General features: G+C 45.2%; 1 protein-coding gene across 7 annotated transcripts in view; it reads right to left on the bottom strand.

Moving 5' to 3' along the window:
- Positions 1-10,668: 10,668 nt before the first annotated feature.
- LOC147008949 (uncharacterized) overlaps positions 10,669-24,096 on the bottom strand; it is an 82,742-nt gene continuing 69,314 nt past the window's right edge. For all 7 annotated transcript variants that reach the window (XM_085864421.1, XM_085864424.1, XM_085864420.1 and 4 more), the window contains 2 exons: positions 15,066-15,188; positions 10,669-12,369 (listed from right to left, as the gene is read on the bottom strand). In XM_085864421.1, the coding sequence (XP_085720547.1) occupies positions 11,955-12,369; positions 15,066-15,188 (538 nt within the window). In that variant the 3' untranslated portion in view covers positions 10,669-11,954. The remainder of the gene's footprint in view (positions 12,370-15,065; positions 15,189-24,096) is intronic.

Here is a 24,096-nt window from a genome sequence, read left to right as displayed (position 1 = left end):
TTCATGTCCGCACTGTGTCTGACAAGGCGCTCTGTGCAAACGTCACGATCATGTTCATGTCCGCACTGTGTCTGACAAGGCGCTCTGTGCAAACGTCACGATCATGTTCATGTCCGCACTGTGTCTGACAAGGCGCTCTGTGCAAACGTCACGATCATGTTCATGTCCGCACTGTGTCTGACAAGGCGCTCTGTGCAAACGTCACGATCATGTTCATGTCCGCACTGTGTCTGACAAGGCGCTCTGTGCAAACGTCACGATCATGTTCATGTCCGCACTGTGTCTGACAAGGCGCTCTGTGCAAACGTCACGATCATGTTCATGTCCGCACTGTGTCTGACAAGGCGCTCTGTGCAAACGTCACGATCATGTTCATGTCCGCACTGTGTCTGACAAGGCGCTCTGTGCAAACGTCACGATCATGTTCATGTCCGCACTGTGTCTGACAAGGCGCTCTGTGCAAACGTCACGATCATGTTCATGTCCGCACTGTGTCTGACAAGGCGCTCTGTGCAAACGTCACGATCATGTTCATGTCCGCACTGTGTCTGACAAGCGCTCTGTTCAAGCACACCATCATGAAGGGGGTTGTATGGTGAGGGAAGGGGTTGGGTGATGAGGGGAGGGGAGGGGTTTGGTGATGAGGGGAGGGGTTGGGTGATGAGGAGAGGGGTGGGTGATGAGGGAAGGGGAGGGGGTTGGGTGATGAGGGGAGGGGTTGGGTGATGAGGGGAGGGGAGGGGTTGGGTGATGAGGGGAGGGGAGGGGAGGGGTTGGGTGATGAGGGGAGGGGTTGGGTGATGAAGGGAGGGGGTTGGGTGATGAGGGGAGGGGAGGGGTTGGGTGATGAGGGGAGGGGGTTGGGTGATGAGGGGAGGGGAGGGGTTGGGTGATGAGGGGAGGGGAGGGGTTGGGTGATGAGGGGAGGGGGTTGGGTGATGAGGGGAGTGGGTTATATGATGAGGGGAGGGGTGAGTTGTGTGATGAGAGAGGGGTGAGTTGTGTGATGAGAGAGGGGGTGAGTTGTGTGATGAGAGAGGGGGTGAGTTGTGTGATGAGAGAGGGGTGAGTTGTGTGATGAGAGAGGGGTGAGTTGTATAATGAGGGGAGGGGGTGGGTTATATGATGAGGGAGGGGGTGAGTTGTGTGATGAGAGAGGGGTGAGTTGTATGATGAGGGGAGGGGTGGGTTATATGATGAGAGAGGGGGTGAGTTGTATAATGAGGGGAGGGGGTGGGTTATATGATGATGGGAGGGGTGGGTTAGATGATGAGGGGAGGGTGGATTATATGATGACAGAGAGGGGGTGAGTTGTATAATGAGGGGAGGGGGTGGGTTATATGATGAGGGGAGGGGGTGAGTTGTGTGATGAGAGAGGGGTGAGTTGTATGATGAGGGGAGGGGTGGGTTATATGATGATAGAGGGGGTGAGTTGTATGATGAGGGGAGGGGGTGGGTTATATGATGAGGGGAGGGGGTGAGTTGTATAATGAGGGGAGGGGTGGGTTATATGATGAGAGAGGAGGTGAGTTGTATAATGAGTGGAGGGGTGGGTTATATGATGAGGGGAGGGGTGAGCTGTGTGATGAGAGAGGGGTGAGTTGTATGATGAGGGGAGGGGTGGGTTATATGATGAGGGGAGGGGAGGGGTTGGGTGATGAGGGGAGGGGGTTGGGTGATGAGGGGAGGGGAGGGGTTGGGTGATGAGGGGAGGGGAGGGGTTGGGTGATGAGGGGAGGGGGTTGGGTGATGAGGGGAGTGGGTTATATGATGAGGGGAGGGGGTGAGTTGTGTGATGAGAGAGGGGGTGAGTTGTGTGATGAGAGAGGGGTGAGTTGTGTGATGAGAGAGGGGGTGAGTTGTGTGATGAGAGAGGGGGTGAGTTGTGTGATGAGAGAGGGGTGAGTTGTGTGATGAGAGAGGGGTGAGTTGTATAATGAGGGGAGGGGGTGGGTTATATGATGAGGGGAGGGGTGAGTTGTGTGATGAGAGAGGGGGTGAGTTGTATGATGAGGGGAGGGGTGGGTTATATGATGAGAGAGGGGGTGAGTTGTATAATGAGGGGAGGGGGTGGGTTATATGATGATGGGAGGGGTGGGTTAGATGATGAGGGGAGGGTGGATTATATGATGACAGAGAGGGGGTGAGTTGTATAATGAGGGGAGGGGTGGGTTATATGATGAGGGGAGGGGTGAGTTGTGTGATGAGAGAGGGGTGAGTTGTATGATGAGGGGAGGGGTGGGTTATATGATGATAGAGGGGTGAGTTGTATGATGAGGGGAGGGGTGGGTTATATGATGAGGGGAGGGGTGAGTTGTATAATGAGGGGAGGGGTGGGTTATATGATGAGAGAGGAGGTGAGTTGTATAATGAGTGGAGGGGTGGGTTATATGATGAGGGGAGGGGGTGAGCTGTGTGATGAGAGAGGGGTGAGTTGTATGATGAGGGGAGGGGGTGGGTTATATGATGAGGGGAGGGGGTGGGTTAAAAAAATCTTTAAAAAAAGCATCAAAAGTTCAGCGTAAGCCAGCGTTTTACATACATTTTGATACATTGCCATTGCTGGCTAAAACGTCAAGGTGTGACTGGGCCTTAAGGCCTAAGTTACATTTTCTCTACGGCGAGGATACGGCGGCCGTACACCCTCTGAATTGACAGAAACGTGTGGTGGCCGCAGAGTTTCTGCGGTGGCCTCAGGGTGGCCCTATGCCGTTTGGCTATCTTTTACAGGCCGTAGGGGTCGCCGTGGAATTATAACGTGGAGTTATAACTTTTTTTCATTTCTACGTTCGCCATAGCAATTCGACAAGCCGAAAAAAAAAAAAACTGGTAAAAAAAAAAAAAGCCACTCGTTACCGTCCGTCTGGCCGCACGTTCGCCTTAGGGCCCCCCTGCGGTCGCCTTGCGGGCACCTTGAGGCTACCGTGCGTCTGCCTTGAAAATTATATGGCCACCGCAGGGCCCCCTTAAGGTCACCGTGCGACATCAAATCAATGACCGTACGGAAACCCCACGTTTTCGGTCTCCACAATTTCTAAATACGCCATGCGGCTCCCCAAAAAATAAAAACATATGTGACTGCTACATTGTGTGACTGTGGAAATACTGCGGCCGCCGTATAATTGCTAGTGGCCATAGATTTTGGAGACCCCACGGCCACCGTGGCAAATGTGACTAAGGCCGAACTTCCTGATAATCTTCACCCTCAATCTTGCATCAAATCAGCTTCTTCATTTAATTCCCTTATTTTGCTTGCTCTGATATGTCTGCCACTTCGCTCGCTCATTGTCATTTCAACTCATTCGGTATTCCAGAACCAACATATTCCTCTTACTCTACATGTTTCCATATTTTCACTTTCTAACTCGATAAAAAAACCATCAAATCCTGAAATGAAATCTACACAGGCACAATATTTTACTCATTTTTAAACACCCCCAAAAAGAATAATTTGAAGTAAAATTGAGAGTCATAAATTGCGATGAAAAAATCAAAAGAAAGATGTATAACCCTACTTTTCACCAAACATTTTATCAAGAAACGAAAAACAGCAGTTCCATCAGAACTTTAAAAAGTACATTATAAAAGGACAGATTCGAGAAAGTGTTTGAACAAACTGAATTCATGAAAGATTAAGAAAGAACTCAAGATAGATGATTTAAAGATGTAGAATATTGAATTGAGAGTCTTGTTTTAGTTATTGAAAAAGCTTGAATGAAACAAAAAAAAAGGACCGTGCGTCCTGAAGCTCACCTGGATCAGGAGCAACAGTCACTCAAACTCCCCCATAGACCCCCTTCGACCCTGATTGTTTTTTTAATGCCATGATCAAACTTTGGTACCTCATGGGTGATGAAGGTCGTGGTCAAGTTTCATTGAAATTGTGTGTGTGTTTTTAGAGAAGAGAGCAAATACCGAATTATTTATTTGGGGGGGGTGGAGTCAAGAACACCCCCCCCCCACAGACACTTTTAATGAGCACAGATTTTGATGCGGTCAATACACCTTCGATAGGCATCACATCTAAAACTTGTGGCCAAGTTTCATCAAAATTATATGTTTGGTTCAAGCAATAATGGCTGAAGTGTTTACGGACTGACTCAACTCACTCACCTATGGACACTGCTCGATCGCATAAGCTCACCTGACTAAAGTTCAGGTGAGCTAAATATTGAACGGACCAACAGGACGAATGGACAGCACAATAAATAAGTCACAATCAATAATTATTACCCTCTCATGGCCACAAACACAAACCCCAACAACCCTTTTTGAGGGCAACACAATTTCAAGAAAGAACTAGAACGGCACTAGGTAGAGCACATACCTCCCTCCGCCAGGCTGAACAGTTTACGTTTTGTATCCCACTGATGGGCCAGATCTGGATCTGGACCTGAACCAGAATGGAATCGGCTTCTTCTTGTCACCTAACCAATCATTCACTAAGTTTTGTTATAACTCGTCCAAAACTTTTTGAAATAGCATGCTATATATCGTTTTTGGCCACATCAAAAAATTCTCGAATTTGGATCTGGATTCTGATCTTCATGAAAATCGAAATAATTCGTCCTTGTCACACATCCAACTTGCCCACGAAGTTTCATCCAAATCTGTCTACAACTTTTTGAGATACCGTGCTATATATCGGTTTTATCCCCCATCACTCGATGAGAAAGCATCACTTAAAAAATTCTCGGATCTGGATTCGAATTTTCACAAAACTCCAATCAATTCTTTGTTTTCACACACCCAACATCTCCACAAAATTTCGGTGGAATCCCTCCTCAACTTTTTGAGATATCCTATTCAAAGACAGATGGACAGACAAATGAAAAATCAATCACAGAGCGACTCTTGGCAAAACAGCACAAGTAGAATGGCACTCGGTGGAGCGCATACCTTTGCCAGGTTGAACAGATCACGGTTTTGTATCCTACTGATGGGCTGGATCCGAACCAAAATCTAATCCGCTTGTTCTCGTCACCGAACCAACTCATCCACCTTGTTTTGTCGTAACTCGTCCTCAACTTTTTGAGATATATATATATATATATATATATATATATATATATATATATATATATATATATATATATATATATATATATATATATATGTTTTTGTTCCTATCTAACAATTTCAGAAATTTGGCCTGTGTTGACATTTTGACCTTAAAAATAATTGGTGGTTGAATTCAATGACCAAATATGCAACTCCTCTTCAAATATCATGTGAATCGGAAGAAAATTTACAATTTTAGTAATTCGGCCTATGTTGACCTCAGAAATAATTGTTGGGTGAATTCAGTGACCTGATGTGAAAATGCTCTTCAAATTTAAAGTCGATTGTATGAAAATTGAGGATTTTAGAAATCTCGCCTTTGTTGTTGACCTTGGGTCTATGTTGATGTTTTGGTCTCTGTTGAACTCAAAAGTAATTGACTGGTTGAATTCAGTGACCTGAAATAATAAATCCTCTTCAAATTTCAAGTCAATCGGATGAAAATTGAGGATTTTAGAAATCTCACCATAGTTGTCGACCTTTAGCCTATTTTGACCTGTTGACCTCAAAAACAATAGGCTTCTTCATTATGACAAACTCTACCATGTGGGTTAGTTTTGTGAAGATCGGTTTAAAATTGTGACCTGTAGGCGAAAACCAGGCAGACAGACAAACGGACAGTCAGACAGGATAACAAAATGCACAAACCAATATACTCGCAAACTCTTCGATTTTGCGAGTAACAAACACCACCACGCTTATTTAAATCAACCTCTTCATCTTCTTTCCCCCAACACGCTGTTTTATTTCCAGTGCTGAGTCGGGACGATGTCGTAAATGAATGGACACGTTTGTCTGCGCAAGGTTTCTTGTACATACAGGACCTCTGTTTGAACACACACACACAAAATGGAAATTAAGCATCAAGTAAAGGTTCAAATAATTATTACTAACAAATATTTATTGGTCGAGATTTCCTGATATATTAAACATGTGAACTGAAGTTTATGTACAGTACAGGATCTTATATATTATTTCCGAGTTTGTGGTTTCGTGTCGCGCTATCTTCAACTTTGTTCTGCGCTCGAGTAACGTGATATTCGGCTTACATTATCTCAAAGACCATATGAGGTGCATGGTACAAAAAAAGTAAATAAAATGGTTCTGAAACAGTGAAATCGTGCCAAAAACGGTGGCACACGACTGATTGTTAGGAATCTCCACACCCATGTTCTAGATGCCGAGATCCTAACTGGGGCAAACAAAGGTGACTATGTGTTGATACCACGAATCAAACTGGCCCCATCAGATGTGAACTTGCCATTCATTCTTGAAAGAACACAGTTTCCAGTAAGAATCAGCTACTGCATGACTATAAACAAAGCGCAAGGCCAAACCTTTGATAAAGTTGGGTTATATCTTCCACAGCCGGTGTTCAGCCACGGTCAGCTATATGTTGCCTTCTCACGATCACGTCGGTTCTCGGACATTACGGTGCAAATTATACCAACTACAAAACAAGGGTTCCACAATGACAATGCTATAACCCAAAACATTGTGTATCAAGAAGTACTTTGAACATTGTATTCCACTTACTGCATTAAAGTAAAATTACTACTGATATTCTGCATCAGTTCCTTTCTCAAACACACCCACCCCAACATGTCGCGCAGAGCACGGGTTATGCTAGTATTATTTATGTCAAGGTCTTCTTTTTTTGGGGGGGGGGCAGGGGTAACAAATCATTTATGTGCCTTATACACAGGTGTGCCTTGTACATGAGTATTCACGGTAGTTTTTAACACCTGGGCAAAAGACATGAAGAACAAGGACACTTAGGTATTCCAAAGAGCACGAGGAAGAAAAAGACTTTTGTCTTAGTTTTCACCTTAACCCTCATAAATTTATTTTTATTTTGAACGTGACGAAGACCAAGTATCGCAGCTATTTTGACTAGTCTAGTTTTTAATTTTAAAAGGAAATAACTGATATACAGTAAATAGAAAGAAAAATGAATTTCTCCAATATTTTGGAGAATCTAAAAATGCTTTCGACAACTGATAAACTATGAAATTGAAAAAAAATATTTTAACAATATATGGGTTATGTCTTCATCGTGTCTTCATATAATGGATGCGTTCATTCTATAGTTTAAAACGCTGTTTCTGGCTCCACATTGTCATTCGTTTGTTTTGCTCCGCACAGCTCATGATGCGGAGGTGCATGGTAATACCTTCTCCCCCCCTCCCCTCACAATCACTTTGCATTACACTTGTACAACTCCCCCTTTGCGTGCACTCCCTGCTGAACCTGCAGGAACACCCACGAACACAAGGGAATTGATGCAACCATTTTTAATATTTTTTAACAACCAGCCCCAAGGTGCGTGGTAAGGGTGTGATAACCCTGAAATGTGGTTAAAATGCACACCTGCACCGACCACACCCACGTTCATGATCATCACCCTCCTCTTCTTAGAATCACTTTTGAAGCACCATACACACCGAGCCTCAGGATCTTTTGGCCTCGGCAGAAGACTGGAGCATGGTTGGGTTGAGAAGGACATGCTCTGACCCAAATGGGCAGTAAAAGTGCAACAGACCTGAAAAGCCTTGATGTGAGTTGTCTTACAGCTACCATCATCGGTGGCAGCAGCAAACAGTTACAAAGTTAGTTTCAGTGGCATTCTGACTCCAAGGGTTTTGGGCTTACAATGGTTCTGAAGGATCTGCACTTTGCCGAGAAGAGCTTAATTGAGGTCATGCTCTTTCCTCCAATGTTTCTTCATGATATCTTGTATTCGGCTCCATTGGTGGTTATTACTCCATAATTCTTTTCTCTGGATGTAAGGCAATGCACCTGAGCTGCTTGAGGGCATTGCGGTACAATGTGCATGATATTAACATCACTAGGACAGCACCATAGTGAAGCAAGGCTGCTCACGTTGCCAATAGATATGTACGTTCTTGCTTTCTCATTACAATACAAGGCTCAGCACACAAACTCTATATCCACAAATGCAAACCATAATCCAGGTAGCACACTGACCTTGGTGCAACGTTCTCAAAGGCTGGGAATGTTCATGGAAGGATTTTCAATGTTCATCCAATGCCAGTAAAAGCGACGTCTGTTTGAAAACGTCGATCACATGGCGTAAAAGCGTTGGGTCAACGATGGTGCCGATGTTAGCACAACGTTAACTCAAAACGTTAGTGTTAACTGGGAATTTATTTTTTATTCGTTTAATGTTTAAACTCCATTGTTTCCTTTCTTACTGATCATACACATGTTCTAATTCATTAAATGGGCTGCAAAAATGGATGGTATTAGCCAGGGTTCCAGCACACAATATTTTTTTTTTTTTGTATACCTTGTCGAGGCTCATGTGAGAGCTAACACACAATGCACAGCGAGCGGGGCATGAGACAAGAGGGAAGGACAAAACAGTGGGGAACAGAGACATGAGATCTGTGGAAGGGAGAGGGATGAGGTGGGGAACACGGGGTTTACAAGATGGACATTACAGGGACTTTCAGGATGGAAAGCAGGGAATTTAAAGGAGGTGGGTTTGGGGTGGATTAACGGGGGTAGAAAAGATCGAGGATTTGGATGGGGGACGATAAGAGGTGGTGGTGAACAGCTGTTTGGAAAGCCTGGAGGGAAGAATGGGATTGAACAGAGTGAGGGAGTTTATTCCAAAGGCAGGAAAAAAGAGGAATGAAAGAGTGAAGGTGAGCAGTGATTCGTGATTTTGGTAGTTTTACCAGAAGGGAGTTGTTGATGGACCTTGAGCACCCTGTGGAAATATGGTGGGGACAAATCGCAGACACAGCAGGGGAAGCAAGACCGGAGAGGAGACGGGAGAAGACAGAAAGATCACCGACCTGCCTGCGGTGAGAGAGTGAGAGGCCCAAAGACTCAGCCTCATCACGGGAGATACCAATGATCCAAAATGCCTTGGTTTCCACAGCGTGAAGCTGAGAAAGGTGAGAGGCAGGTGCACCAGCCCCAGGGGAGAGCAGTACTCCATCAGTATGCGGACGAAAACTTCATATGTGCTCAGGGGCTCAGGTGGGCCGTGGAAGGACTTTGCACGACTGAGGAATTCCAGTCGGCGACTGGCTTTGGAGGCCAGGTTGGAAATGTAGCTTTCCCAGGAAAGATCATGGCAGATAGTGAGACTCAGAAGCTTGAAAAAAAGGACTTCTTCCAGAGGATTGTTGAGAAAGTGGATGGGGGAGGGGGGGTTCCAAACGGTCCTTTCAGAGAGACATAGTGAGAGTGTGATATTTGTCTGGATTGAAAGACATGTTCCACGTGTTGGACCAGTTTGTGATTTTACCCAGATCTGCAGTGAGCGAAGAAGCTGCTGCGTGCAGGTCTGAGGGATGACAGATGGTACGGCAGAGGGTGGAGTCATCAGCAAAGAGATAAAGAGGATTTTCCAGAGAGTTGGAGAGATCATTGATGAAAACTACAAAAAGAACAGGGCTCAGAACGCTGCCTTGAGGAACTCCAGCCTGGACAGGAAGACGGGATGAGAGAACTAAGAGAGACAGGAAGAGAAGGACAATGTCCTTCTGTTTTAAAAATCATGGGATATTTTATCTTCTGAAACCTAAATCCTGATGGGATAGCCAGCTTTATATGCCTATTTGAAGGATGGCATCTGTGAAATGCAGCCCCTCTTGTAGCATTCACCAGGATGGTAGTTTTTAGTTAAAGCCGTCCAAAAGGAATCGAGAGCTGGCAGGATAGTTTAGTCCTTCAGAGGTTTGTTCACTCGCCTTTGAGTTGTCGAGTACGGGTTCGAATGTTCTCCCAGCTATTGCGTCACCCTGGCGTTTCACATGCCGGGTGATGCATAGATGTGTGGATATTAAGCCGGAGGATCCGTTTGCGAGCGCTGGTGGACGTCAAAGATCCCACGTCTTTCGCGAAAAGTAGGGGAGTTATCGTTGGCACCCTGAATGAATGACAAACTCCTGCTCAAACTCTCTTGGCAACCTGAACCGGGCAAACGAGGAGAGTACAGCAATACCTCCAACATGAATTGAGCGAGGCCTTTGTCCTGCATTGGACTGAAAACAGGCTGATGATGATCACGAATGAAACTCAAACAAGACAATTCCATGGTAACTACCCTGTCGCGTTTTAAGATAACAAGCTATTCTGTCGTGTTCTCCGTGTACTTTTACATTAATAGGAAGCACATTATGAGACAATAATAAAAATAAAAAAAAGAGAATAGAGGCAATACCCCTGGGTGCTCACCTGGTACAATAATGATACTGAGGAGGAAGTCAACGTGCGACAGAATCAGCAAAATGTACCCAAGAACCGATGTCATAGCAAATACCTATTTTTGGTGGCAACCCCCACCCCCTCATAAACCGCCGAGACCCCAATTTTTTTAATGCCATGGACAATCTTTAGTACATCACGGGTGATGAAGGTTGTGGTAAAGTTTCATCAAAATCGTATGTGTAGTTTCAGAGAAGTTGCAAATGTTTGTGGGCGGACGGACGGACTGACTGACTGATGGATGACGTGCCATCCCATGAGCTCCCTGGAACTTTGTTCCAGGTGAGCTAAAAAATAAACAGTATCTGAAATGTGAACTCAAAGTGCCAGAATTGTAATGGAAATGATCAAATGGAAACAAAAAGCAGTTCGCATGTTTATTTATCCCCATTATGATTGTTGTACAATCAAACTTTGTCACGTCAATAATCCATTTCATGTAAATTTTCTCAGTAGAAGGAAAGCAATATTAGTGTTGGACAAAATCCTTCCTGTTGTCCTATATCATGTACTTTGAGAGAAGAGCACTGTTACCATTGCCTTGCCTCACGTACATGAGAACAAGCCGAAGGATGCGCTGTCGGTTACAATGGACATGAGTGAGACAAGGACAGGTGAACACATTAACTGTGGAATCCAAACCACAAACAATGACAATGACCAACAATGACATTCTTAATTAGAAAAATAAACCGCATTGGGAACTCGTAAACACGCTGCTTGTGCTACGATAATTAAAACGCAATAAATTACTGAATAAATAAATAAATATGTTCAAATAAAGGATATAAAACAATAAATAAAAAATAAAGTGCTAAGTAATTACAAAATTGAATAAAGTGTAACTGTTTTACAAACTGAGGATTTGGTTAAAAGGTTTAAGGTCACAATGTTTACCATTATCATGAACCCTTGCTGTTCTCATCAGGTAAACAAGCTGAACAGCGAGACTTTCAGTGAGAAAGTTTGAATAATCGACCGATAAGTACTAAAATACTCAAATTTGTCATCATACAAGAAATACTAAGTTGATTAAAATGAACGAGCTCAACGTAATGATGTGATGGAGGCAAATTGATGAAGCATCGTGTCAAATGATGAACAGTTATTAAGCATGAAGTGTACATGCTATAATAATAATAACCTCGCTATAATCAGCCCGGTATGACGTATTACATAAAGTCACGTAAACAAACAAAAACCCTCCTCATTAATAGATTACTTCATACAACTTTACATGTCGTTCCTGTCGTTGTTTCAGTGCAATTTCACAATAGAACTGCAGGTATGTGTGTGTGTGTGAGATAGATAGTGTAGAAGGAGAGGGAAGTTGAGCAGATGAGTAAGAACAGTGGAGGACGTTGATTGAGGTTTGCTGAGTGCTGTGGGGAAAAAACAGAGAAGCTGACGTTTCGGTTTTGGCCCTCCGTCGTCTGAGCAAAAAAAGATCAGCAAGACTTTCTGCCTCTTTATTTGCTCTAACAAAGGGTTAACGCCTGAAATGTCAGCTTCTCTTTGCTTCCCACGGCGGTTAGCATAACTCAATCGATGTCCTGTTGATTTCATCCGTTGTTCTACCTGTCCACCAAAGTAGATTGACACGAGCCTTCACCAGCAAAACTAGTTCATCATTCAGATAAGAAAGAGACTTAATAATGCAGGTTGAAAGCCCTTCCCTTTCCTCCTCCTTTCACTCCTCCTCTCAGTCCTCGCACAAACGATCTATTCCCCACTTCTCTTGCCCCGATCGTTCCTTTCCCATCCACACCCCCCTGCCATTCACTGCTACAAGGGATGGGGTCGTACCAAGACCGAGAACGAGAACGAGAATCAAAAGAGCGTGAGTGAGAATCAAAGGAGTGAGAGCGAGAACTGGAAGACAAAGAGCGAGAGCGGACGGAGCTGCAGCGAGAGTGAGACCGATGTCGTCGTCGTCGTCGAGAGCGAAGAGGAGAAAGTGAAGAATAGCTGGAATAGGTGGAGCTTGAACATGAGCTTGAGGTTGAGCTTGAGACTGGAGTTGGAGGGCTCGGTCGATAGTATGGGATGGGTCGTTTTCTCGCACTGGAGTGGGGTGAAAGGGTGTGGGAGGGTGGGTATGGGTGGAGGTTGATAGAAGAGGGGAGGGGTAACAGTATTAAAAGATAGTAGTTGTGATTCTGCATTTAGATTGTGTACATAAGGTACTCAGATAGGTTCGTTATTATTTCGCAAAAATCTTTTAAAAAGTATTTATGATGATATGTGTGTTATCTGATGAGAACTTCATCAGATCTTATAGAAGGTATTTGTAAAAGTAAATGTCATGCCATGAGTTCATATGAAGTTTTCCTTTTTAATTTGCTTTTTCTTCTTCAACTTTACTCCTTCACGGAGCTTCCTCCAGATATGACGTCGGTGGAGTCATTCATCTCGCCTATCGTGTCATATTAACATTAATCAATCATTTTATTTCATAAACATATACATGGCTTGAACCTCCTTCATTACACAACTTCACCTTTGTGCTCTCTTTGCCAAAAATAGAAGAATTTTGGTTGGAAATGTGTTTTTTTTCATCTATATTTTTGGCTCCTTATATATGGTCTGTGCAGAAAAAGCAAATCTTTATTTTGTTTTATAAGGTCACATCAGCCACAATGTCTCCTGAGCTTTCTTTGTTCGTGTGGAACACAAGGCTGCAGGGTAGCATCATTGGCTGAGGGCACAGACGTGTCGCTGATGCAACACCCTCTGCTGGTTAGGGCAGCCCAGGCAAAAATGCTAGTTACAGCCATAGTATATGAGAGTAGCACTGTTATATACTAAAGTTGGTAACAGGTCCTACTACAGTTGTCTTCAGAGAATTACTACAGGAAAGGAATGCCTGAGAATTTTGCCTGGGAGGAATTTGTAATTTGTTCATGGTGCCGGTTATAGCTCGCATACTCTTCGTAATTCGTAAAGGACACAATGAAATCTTTCAAGTCCACCAATGATTGCCAGCAGATGGGACGCCCAGTTTAACGTCCATCCGAGGGATGGCACACACATTGAGGAATCACCCTACCTGTGAAACACCGGAATGACAGTTTATAACTGAGTCAGGATTCAAACCCAGGCGAGACAGCTCAGAGGTGAGTGTGCGTACCTCTACACTATCCTGTCAGCCATTCTCCTGGGCTGAACATGTCGAAAAGCTGGCCTCAAAAGCCCCAGCTGCAGACTGGACATCCTCCATTGTTGCAAGTCATACTTTCTACGATTTGAGAGCAACAGGCTTTGTGTGTCTCCTTCTTTGCTGGAGACATCAATAATTTTGAGAGCTTTAGATTCCGTATAATCCAGGAGAGACAGATGTGATTCTGGGGTGCAAGCTCATAGAGGAGAGCAGTACCTCATCAAGCTATGGGCAAGGGCCTTGTAGCCTTTGAGTGGTTTACGTTTGTTAATCTCCTCTCCTCCAGTTTAGTTCCTCGTCTTCTCTCAGCCCTTAAATGCTTCGCAGTTCCTCCAGGATGCAATTGTTTTTCTAGTAACCCGCTCCTGGTTAAACTTCCAAAATCCAGGCTTTCCACCCCCACCTACACTTTTTTGTTCCGATATTTTCTACCATTTGTGGAAGAGGTGGTTCAACCCCTCTCATCCGTCCATGGCTTGAAGCAGGCAGTGCACATTCATTTTGTGTCATCCCCTGATCCCCATAAACCTTACTCATCCAAACACACTTACTAGCAGGTTGCTATGTTTCCTCCCTCCACTCTCCCCTCTATTGTTGTTAAGCTCATTCCCTTGCATTGTTAGAATGTTGCCCTTTTGCCTTCCATTAATATCGATGTTGTATTAAAAAAAACTCAGCTCATTAGTGCTTTATAATGTTGTGTACAGCCCAAGAGGGTGAAAGTAGCCTTTAAAATTGCTTCTTTCAGCTTTCTGATCTGACATTATCTCAGAATCATGTTCATTCGGTACTATTCCTGGGTTATATATATATATATGACATGCTGTTTTGTGTTTTGTTAAGCTTTTACCATTCGTTTCAAGATGTATAATAACCAGCCAGATTGGACAAAAACGATATCACGTGACAGCTCAAGGCGAGTGCTGAAGCTCTTTCTGCGGCCTCACGCATGCTGTCGACTGTTCCGTGGTGCAAACACAGGAACACAAATTAAATAATGAATTTCATGATCACAGAAACTATTCATACCTGCATTGTACAAGTTCTACATCGATAAAGCCAAAAGGATGCAAGGGAGTGGGTGTGTGCTAGTGAGGGGAGCAGGGGTTGGGGGAGGAGGTGACAGCTATACTTGATGTTGCAGCATTCTCCATAAAGTAAAGTTAGTAGTTTTGTGGATAGGCTATAACTAGGCCTAACCAAGTTCATATTTTCTTTTGTAACTTCTGTGGATATGATAGGAAGGAAATAATAAGTTTTGTGAAGAAGAAATAACTATCCATGTTCCCCATACCATGCCTTAGATAAAAGGAAATACAATATTGCATCTGTTTCTCTCATCAGTGTGACTTCTCGAGTTATCATCATTTCAAAATAGCAAAATTTTATCATTGTCGATTTGAAGGCACGTCAAATTCACATGTCAGCAAAACCACATGTTAAACAATCCAGATTTTGATTCTTATAAAAGATAAAGAAACTTGTTCATGGCTCTACTTTTCTGCTCGGTGTAAAGTGAACACGAGATTAATTTGCACAGTTTTTGATGTTTCATTGAAAGCTAGAAAACTGCTGTTGAAATTTTTTGCGTGAAAACCACCTCGTTATACGCCGTGGTTCAAGGTAGCTTGGTGAGCTGCGACGTCGTTTCCTTGGCGGTGAGTATGATCGACGTCCACTCGCTCTTGCTCCTTGACCCCTCGCCATCCCTCGGTCTCTTTGGCTGCACGACACAAAACGAGAGGAGCACGTGCATTTGCAGTCGAGTCTTGTTATCACAAACGTATGCAATCCGTGAACTGGTCGTATCAAAAATTCATCATAGCGAGACGACCCCCGTCTCTGCCGCCAAAAAACAGACAAAGCGCATCCCTGAATGCTCATGGCGCATGATCATGACATCACTGTGGCATCACTCCTATGATCTCCCCAATTTTTTTTTTTTTTACATTTAACCTGATGCAGTTTACCCTGCTGTTCCCAATGGACCATGATGGCACTAACAAACTGGCCATAATTTAGTTTTACTTAATCTCCCTGCAAAGGCTCAACAAATTGAGAAAATAAAAAATGAAGACATTCTACATTGCAATGGTCATAAAATCGAGTTGGAACTTGCAATACAGTACTGTATTAGAAAAATTACCCCCGTGTGGGGGTGATGGTCATCTCTATAATACCACAAGTTCTCAATGTTCAGTTATGACCGAAGACTACTGTGCAGTTCTACTGTGCAGTTTGGTTAAAGATGACTCGGCATTTTGGCGCGCGCGCGCATGAAATTATATTTTGAAAATAAATGCCGACGTTTACATTTTTTTGTCAGGTCAGGTTCGATCTGTGACCTGCTACAGGTACCATGTAAACCTGTACTAACCTGTTCCATGGTCGGGTTGTCGGCGACTAAACCGTCTCCCCCACCAGGTTTTCTGGTGAGGAGGGTGTTTGGATATGGACACCCAGCAGGATTAAAAACAAAACCTGTCAAAGGGCGGAGGAGCTCCTTGTGAGCCAACGGCCATCCATATCTAGTGCCCAACTGTGTCTGCGGACGTCCTCCTGCAGTTGGGTTACTTCTTATTAGGAGGTTGGTGGCAGGATTTGCACTCCAGCCACCGTAAAATGCTTCATTCCGCAAAACGCAAAAACGCAAAAAAATCTGAAAACCCACTCCGTGGGAGTACCTCCTGTGCAGCTTCCCTTCGCAGGGCAGCTCACCGGATGATGGGATTGGGGCAAAGCCTTCGGGACCCCCAATCTTTGATAGGAGGGAAACCACGGGGTAACATCCCTGGGTCAGATTGCGGGAGAGTGTGTCGGAGTGGTGCTGAGGTGTCGTCCACCAGACGGCGGTCTCCTTGGGTTAACCTGAGGCGGTCCCTTCGGGTGGGTGCCTGGAATGTCCTATCCCTAAGAGAGGATGATCACCTGTCTCTGTTATCATCTGAGCTCAAGCGTTTGGACATCGGGATTGCAGCTCTCTCTGAGGTTCGGAGACCGGATTGCGGCGAGATAATGGTGGGTGGTTACACCTACTATTGGTCTGGTCGCTCTGATGGTTACCATACCCAAGGAGTTGCTGTAGCTGTGTCCAATAAGCTGACCCCAATGATAATTGAGGTAACACCGGTCAACGAGCGTATTATGAGATTAAGGATTCGTCACTCCTTAGGTGTCATTTCCCTGGTCTCTATTTATGCTCCGACTGAGGCGAGTGATCTTACCGTGAAGGACACATTCTACGCCACACTCGAGTCTGTGGTTGATCAGTGCCCCAGACGAGATACACTTCTAGTCTTGGGGATTTCAATGCATCGACTGGAACTGATAGGGATGGTTATGAGGTGTGTGTTGGTCCCCATGGGTCAGGAACTATGAACCAGAATAGCACTAAGTTCCTTGACTTTGCAAGAAGTCATGGACTTAGGGTGGCTGGTTCATGGTTTCAGCGCCCGCAAGCTCATCGCTGGACTTGGTATTCCAACGCTGGCGGTGTGGCAAAGGAGATTGACCATGTCCTCATTGACGGTCGTTGGAGGATGATCCAGAACTGCAGGGTCTACCGGAGTGCTCAGTTCCTCAATACTGACCACAGGCTTGTTGTAGCAACTCTAAAGCTGCACCTTAAATCCTGGAGAATGGTACCATCCCAGCCTAGGCTGGATGTTGCCAAGCTCAGGGATGAGAGAGTAGCTGAGGAGTTTGCGAACAGGCTGAGTGGACACTTGGGGGGTCTGGGTGCTTTGGGGGGTCCTGAAGAGTTGTGGAGCACCTTCAAGACCACCGTCCTTGATGTTGCCGGTGGATGCCTTGGAGTTCACCGCAGGGCAAAGAAGAATTTTGTCTCTCAAGGGACACTGGATACCATTGACCAGAGTCGCAGGGCCAGGCTGAATGGCAGAGCTGAGCTGTTCAGGTAGCTGAGGCGTAAAACTGTACGTGCACTGAGGGTGGACAAGGAGGCCTATGTGCGAGGAATCTGTGAGGGGGTGGAGCATCACCTGTGGACAGGTGATTCTCGTCCCGCTTACAGGGGAATTCGCGCATTACGTTCATCCAAGCCCATCCCTCGGAGCACTGCAGTTCGAGCAGAGAGTGGTAGGCTCTTGACAGAGGAGTCTGAAGTGAAGGCCCGCTGGGCCGGTTACTTTGAGCGGTTGTACCAGGCTGATCCCCCAGCTGTCGAGTTGGACGTCAAGGGTGTTACAATCCCTGTTGCTGACCCTCGAATCAACTGTGGTCCACCATCGCTTGTGGAAACACGGGCTGCGGTGAACCAGTTGAAACGGGGCAAAGCTCCAGGGATCTGTGGCATCCATGCCGAACTTCTCAAGGCTGGTGGAAATGCTGCACTCGCGTCGTTGCATGCAGTTTTGTGCTCTGCCTGGAACACAGGCATCATCCCAACTGACTGGAAGAGGGGCCTTGTTGTCCCTCTCTGGAAAGGGAAGGGTGATCGCCAAGACTGCAACAACTACCGAGGGGTGACGCTGCTCTCAGTGCCGGGCAAGGTCTTTGCTCGGATAATTCTTGATAGGGTTCGCCACCATCTGCTTGAGCACCAGCGTCCAGAGCAGTCAGGCTTTACACCAAAGAGGTCAACGATTGACCGTATCCTTGCACTTCGTGTCCTCACCGAACGCAGACGAGAGTTTCGGCAGGGGCTGCTTGCAGCCTATGTTGATCTCTGTAAAGCGTTCGATTCAGTGAATCGGGATGTCCTCTGGAGGATTCTTGGTCTTCGTGGGGTGCCACCAAAACTGATCGATCTGATGTCTGAACTCTACTCTGGTACTGAGAGTGCTGTGAAGTGTGGTGGTACCATCTCTGACTTATTTCCAGTTGTTACTGGAGTTCGTCAGGGGTGTGTACTTGCCCCCACACTTTTCAGCACTTGTATGGACTGGATTTTTGGGAGGATGTCGGAGAGATCAAGTTGCGGTGCATCGTTTGGCAATGTCAAGATCTCGGACCTTGATTTTGCAGATGATGCAGTCATCTTTGCGGAGACTTTAGACATCCTCTTGGGGGCCCTCGAGGTGCTGAATGAGGAGTCGGAGCCGTTGGGATTACGGATTTCTTGGGTCAAAACAAAGATCCAGGCTTTCGGTGACATCTTGGATGCTGCTGTCCTGTCTGTGTCTGTTTGTGGTGAGGATGTTGAGGTCGTGGATAGATTCACTTACCTTGGCAGTGATATTCATGTCTCCGCAGGTTGTGAGCCGGAGGTCAATAGACGTCTGGGTCGGGCCTGGGGAGTCATGGATTCACTGGATCATGGGGTGTGGCGCTGCCGGTACCTGTGCGGGAGGACGAAAGTCCGAGTCTTCAGGTCCTTGGTACTTCCAGTCTTGCTCTATGGGTGCGAGACTTGGACTTTGACCAAGGATCTGAGACGGAGACTTAATTCCTTTGGTACCAGGTCTCTTCGGAGAATCCTTGGCTATCGCTGGTCGGATTTTGTGTCCAACGAGCGGTTGCTGAGAGAGACTCGGATGAGATTTGTTACCTGCATAGTCCGTGAGCGTCAGCTGCGGCTGTATGGACATGTGGTTCGTTTTCCTGACGCTGATCCTGCTCACCAGATTCTCTCAGCGAGGGAGTCTCATGAGTGGAGGAGGCCAGTGGGCCGACCACGTGCCTCATGGTTGCAGCAGGTTGACCATCATCTCAAGGAGATGGGGATGGGCCTGGCATCTGCCTGGGGGATGGCCAGACGGAGGCCCCTGGAGTACCGGCGGAAAGTGGACGCAGCGACGCGCTGTTCTGGCACATGCTCCCATACCTGACCTGTTTACATTTGGGGTTTTGAAACTTTTGCACCTTCGGCGGAAAATGTATAAATATACAAGGTCAGCTGCTATGCAATGACACCATTCACTAACTTTTACCATGCCCAGTAGAGAATATATAGCCTCCTGAAGGTAGGGCAGTTTTTGCAAACTTTGAAGTCACGTGACACGAAAGCGAAATTCGAAAATCCGTCCCGACCAAATTTAGATATTGTCCCATACATTCATATGCCACAATCAAATTCAAGATCGCTTGAGAAATGTAGGAGATAGATTTTGAAAATCGTCATTTTTGTATTTTTTACCAACTTTGAAGTCACGTGACACGAAAGCGAATATCGAAAATCCGGCCCGACCAAATTTAGATATTGTCCCATAGATTCATATGCTGCAATCAAATTCAAGATCGCTTGAGAAATGGCGGAGATAGAATTTGAAAATCGTCATTTTCGCAATTTCAAAGGCCTCGTGACCTTGACCTTGACCTTCGGTGACCTTGAAAGTCGTACCATCGTGTACGTCTCATCGACCTCTATCAGGATCACTAATGACCAGATCTCCCGCTTCAACTTCATTGTGAACGGACGGACGGATCGAAGGACATCGACACCCATATTATTTGGTCATGCTCGAAGAGATGACCTAAAAAGGGATTGTCCACAAATGTTGCCATTTGTCATCATGAAATTTGTTATCACAAGTGTCTTATCACGAGACTCAATTGTAAAATGGTTATTTTATTAAAGAGGAGTGACTTCATCAAATGAGCTGGTGATAGATAATGCACGGAGGGAAAAAACGAAAAACAAAACAGAAAAAGTGTCGTCGGTAAACCCTCAAATATTGTGGGAGTTACGCTCGTGGAAAATGCCGCGATAATTAAAACTGCGATGCTGAAAACTAAGAGCCAATGGGACAAGGGGGGTTCAGTTCTTAGGCTTCAGGAAAACATCGAGGAAGGTGGGTGGCAGACAGAAATAAACACATCACAATTTAAACCAGGCACAACAAATCCCGCCCATTTAAGGCATAAAGTCTTCGGACCCTACCGATCTTCACAAATATGCATTTTCACTATAGGAATGGGTAGGATTATAAGTGTCAAATAGAATAAGTTTCACTATAAGCTTAGTTTGAACGTAAATCAGATCATTTTTGACGAAGTTATGAGCGAAAAACGATTTTGATCTTTTCGTGACCTTGACCTTGACCTTTGATCCAATTAGACCCAAAAGTTAATGGGGTCGTCCAAGGTTCATTGCCCACCTGTGGATTAAATTTGATAGTGTTTGCAAAAGCCATTTTGCCGTAAAGTTGCTAACAGACAGACAGACAAGCCGGTAGGCGGACATGGGTAGTCGATCAAGTCGAATTTAGTCGTTTTTCAGCCATTACTTGCCAACAAAAGCGTCCATAGCGACGGTTCTTTCTCACACATAACTAGGACATACCATGAACCTCCCATACCAGTTTCATGTACTGTATATCTGACTCATAGTCTCTGAGATATAACAAACTTGATTTTTTTGATTGTTTTCGACCAGGGTTCATTCTATCTTCTCTATCTTCTCCTATCTTCTCCTATTCAAGTCTATCTTCTCCGACAGTATTCATAGAATCCGGCTGGAAATTTTTGACAATATGGCTGAATGTACTGCCCACAGTCGCTCGTGGCCCGATTTTTGATTTTCGAAAAAATTAATTTTTGAGATTTTTTGGAAAATTTCAAAGGTCCGTTGCTAGGCAACGGATGGGTCCATAGCAATGGTTCTCATTTGCACACAACTAGGTCATGGTATGAACCTACCAACCAAGTTTCATCGAAATCGCCATTGTATTAACGGAGCACTGGACCGAACAGATATACAGACAGACAGACAGACATACATATCGACAGAAATACTGATAATAAGGGTAGACTAGATTGACTACCCAACAAACAAACAGACAAACAAACCGGACGATTACAATATCCCGCTCCCTCCCTCCGGGGGGGTGGGGGGGGGGCGGAATAATAAACATATAAAATACTGTGCCTTCAGAAAGTAGACTTTTCTCACATTTTGTTGTGTTACAGCCTGAATTTAAAATGGATTAAATTTAATTTTTTTTGTCACCGATCAACACAAAATACCCCATCATGACAAAGTGAAAACATGTTTTTAGAGATTTTTACAAATTAATTATAAATGAGAAGCTGTATATTTGCACACTAATAAATGTTAGTGTGTGTCCATCAGTCAGTCCGTTCGTCCGTCAGACCATCAGTCTGTCTCCTCCATAACTCCAAAACCATGAAAGGTAGCACCCCCAAACTTTGCATGCATACACTCAGGGAACTCCAATATAGTGCCTGGGTGAAAATTGGGTGTTTGGGTTAATTTAAACACCTCTTTTGAAGATAATTAATGGCCTTATTTAATTATCCTTTATCAAGGCGGAATTATGCTGGGTCACCTCGCTGTCCCTCACTGGGGTCTGAATTTGCCGTTGTTTTTGGCCTGCTCAACAATGCTTTGACTTGGAACAAGCCGCAACGATTTCTTAACGATAAAGTTTTTTTTTCACTTTCCTTACTCATATCATTGAATACCTGATCATCATGACTATGAATCACTGGATGCGTTGCAATGCTTATAAACACCCGGAGATGCCAGCGTTCATGGCTTTATTTCATTTCTGCACATGCCAGAACCTCCAGAATCTCATAATCTCAGCTGAATTTCAAAATTTAAATTTCTTTATTGACTTCAGCAGTAGTTCCGACTGCTAAAAAAAAGCATTCATTTGTCCAATTCGGACATCGCTTGACATTCCAGGCATCTCCAAGTGAATGATGCATATATAACTGATCGGAGATCGCTAATCGCTTGCCAAGCCAGCTGTTCCTCATCAACTGTTTTATTGGAGTGCTTGCTTGAGTGCTTAAGCCACTTGTTGAGCGCTCTACAATATTCGCACTGTCACTGAATCTATCAATCGACTTGAACAAAGTTCAGATACCATTCGCCTGTGTTTAGCCATGCGGTTCCCCGGGCAATGGTTCGCTAGCTGAAAATGTGCAATTTAATTTTACACCACGTTTCCCCGATTTTCTTTCATAGTTTGACCCAATACTTCGGCATAGATTAATACATACAAAAAATTTAATGTTTCGTTTTTAATCTTCAACCGTTTCGATGGAGTGCTTGCTTGAATTGTTTGCCACTCAGGTAAACACTCTTCAAGCTTTGATGGCAATACGGTGGCTCAATTCTCTGTGGGGACATTTCCGGAGTTAGGAAGGCAAAATAAATTAGATGATTACAATGAGTAAAAAATGTTTTCAGTTGTTGAAAAGCAATGAATAACCACATCACAGCAGGATAGCCAAGAGGTATGCACACTAGCTCTAAGCTGTCTGGCTTAGGTTTGAATCTCGACCCAGCTATAAACTGTCATTCACAGGTGTTTCACAGGTAGGCTGATTCGTCAAAGTGTGTGCTGTCTCTCGGAAGAATGTTAAACTGGATGTCACATCTGCATGAATGCCCCCCCCCGTCTCCTCTTCCCCTCCTCACTCACCTCTCCCCTCCCCCTCACATCTCTCTCACCCCTCTCCCTCTCTCACCCCTCTCCCTCACCCATCCCCCTTTGTCAAGGGGACTGTTAAGGACTGACGGCTTAGTTTTGAATTTAAAACTGCTTCCCCATAGTGCAGCATGCATGAATGAGATTTGCAGTGAGCCGACTGGAGAGGTGCAAAGGTTGCTGCATGTGCCAGCATGCATGCTTGGAGGCACGCCTTTGCCAGGTAGATAGCATGGATTTAAATGCTCCCGCCGGGTTTTATATGGAACCCGGTGGTTAAAAAGAAGATGTTGCTGTTTGGGCGCATTTTATCGCCATCCCTTCCCCTCCCCTCACACTGCCTTCCCTTCCCCACCCCTCACGCTGCCCTCCCTTCCCCTCACACTGCCTTCTTTTCCCTACCCCTCATGCTTACATTCTCGAAACCCCCTTTCCTCTGCACCCCCACATGGACATCTACCGGCAGTTTCAGAATGCTGTATTAATGTGGTTTTAATGCACCCCATTTTGTTCAATCCTATTCCGCACCCCCTCTTTCTCCACAAGTCCCATAACTAAATGCAAGTCGGGAACCCCTCCCTCTTGCTTATGTTCTCCCAAAACTCCTCCCCACTTCCCCATCTCTACCCCATCTTCCTCACTCCCACCCCCTCCCAGAGTGTATCGTGACATTTGGTGAGGCGTCGCTCACCCCACCCCCCTCTCTCACTCTTCCCCCTTCCTCATTCTCCCACCCCTCTTGCTGCTCCTCATCCCCCTTTCCTTCCTCTCTCTCCCCACCCACCTCTCTCTCCACCCCTTCCCCTCTCCCCCTCCTCTCTCCCCTCCCTCCCTCTCTCCCCCTCCTCTCTCTCCCCTCACCCTCCTCTCCCTACCTCCTTCCTTTCTCTCGCCTCTCCTCTCCCCACTCCCTCCCCTCTCCTTTCTCTCTCCCCCTCCTTTCTCTCTCTCCCCCTCCCTCCTTTCTCTCTCTCCCCCTCCCTCCTCTCTATCCCCCCTCCCTCCTCTCTATCCCCCTCTCTCTTCTCTCTCCCCCATTTCCTCCTCTCTCGCTCTCCTCTCCCTTCCCTATTACCCCCCCACCACACTTAATATTCTCATCAGCGAAGGAATGGGTTATATTTGCTCATATGTATATGTATATATATATATATATATATATATATATATATATATATATATATATATATATACATACATATATATATACATACATATACAGACACACACACACACACACACACACACACACACACACACACACACACA

This window comes from Eptatretus burgeri, chromosome 18 (genome assembly GCF_056783735.1).
Source record: "Eptatretus burgeri isolate ZD-2024b chromosome 18, Ebu_testis_v1, whole genome shotgun sequence".
Taxonomy (NCBI): Eukaryota; Metazoa; Chordata; class Myxini; order Myxiniformes; family Myxinidae; genus Eptatretus; species Eptatretus burgeri.
This window is presented reverse-complemented; position numbering and strand designations above follow the sequence as displayed.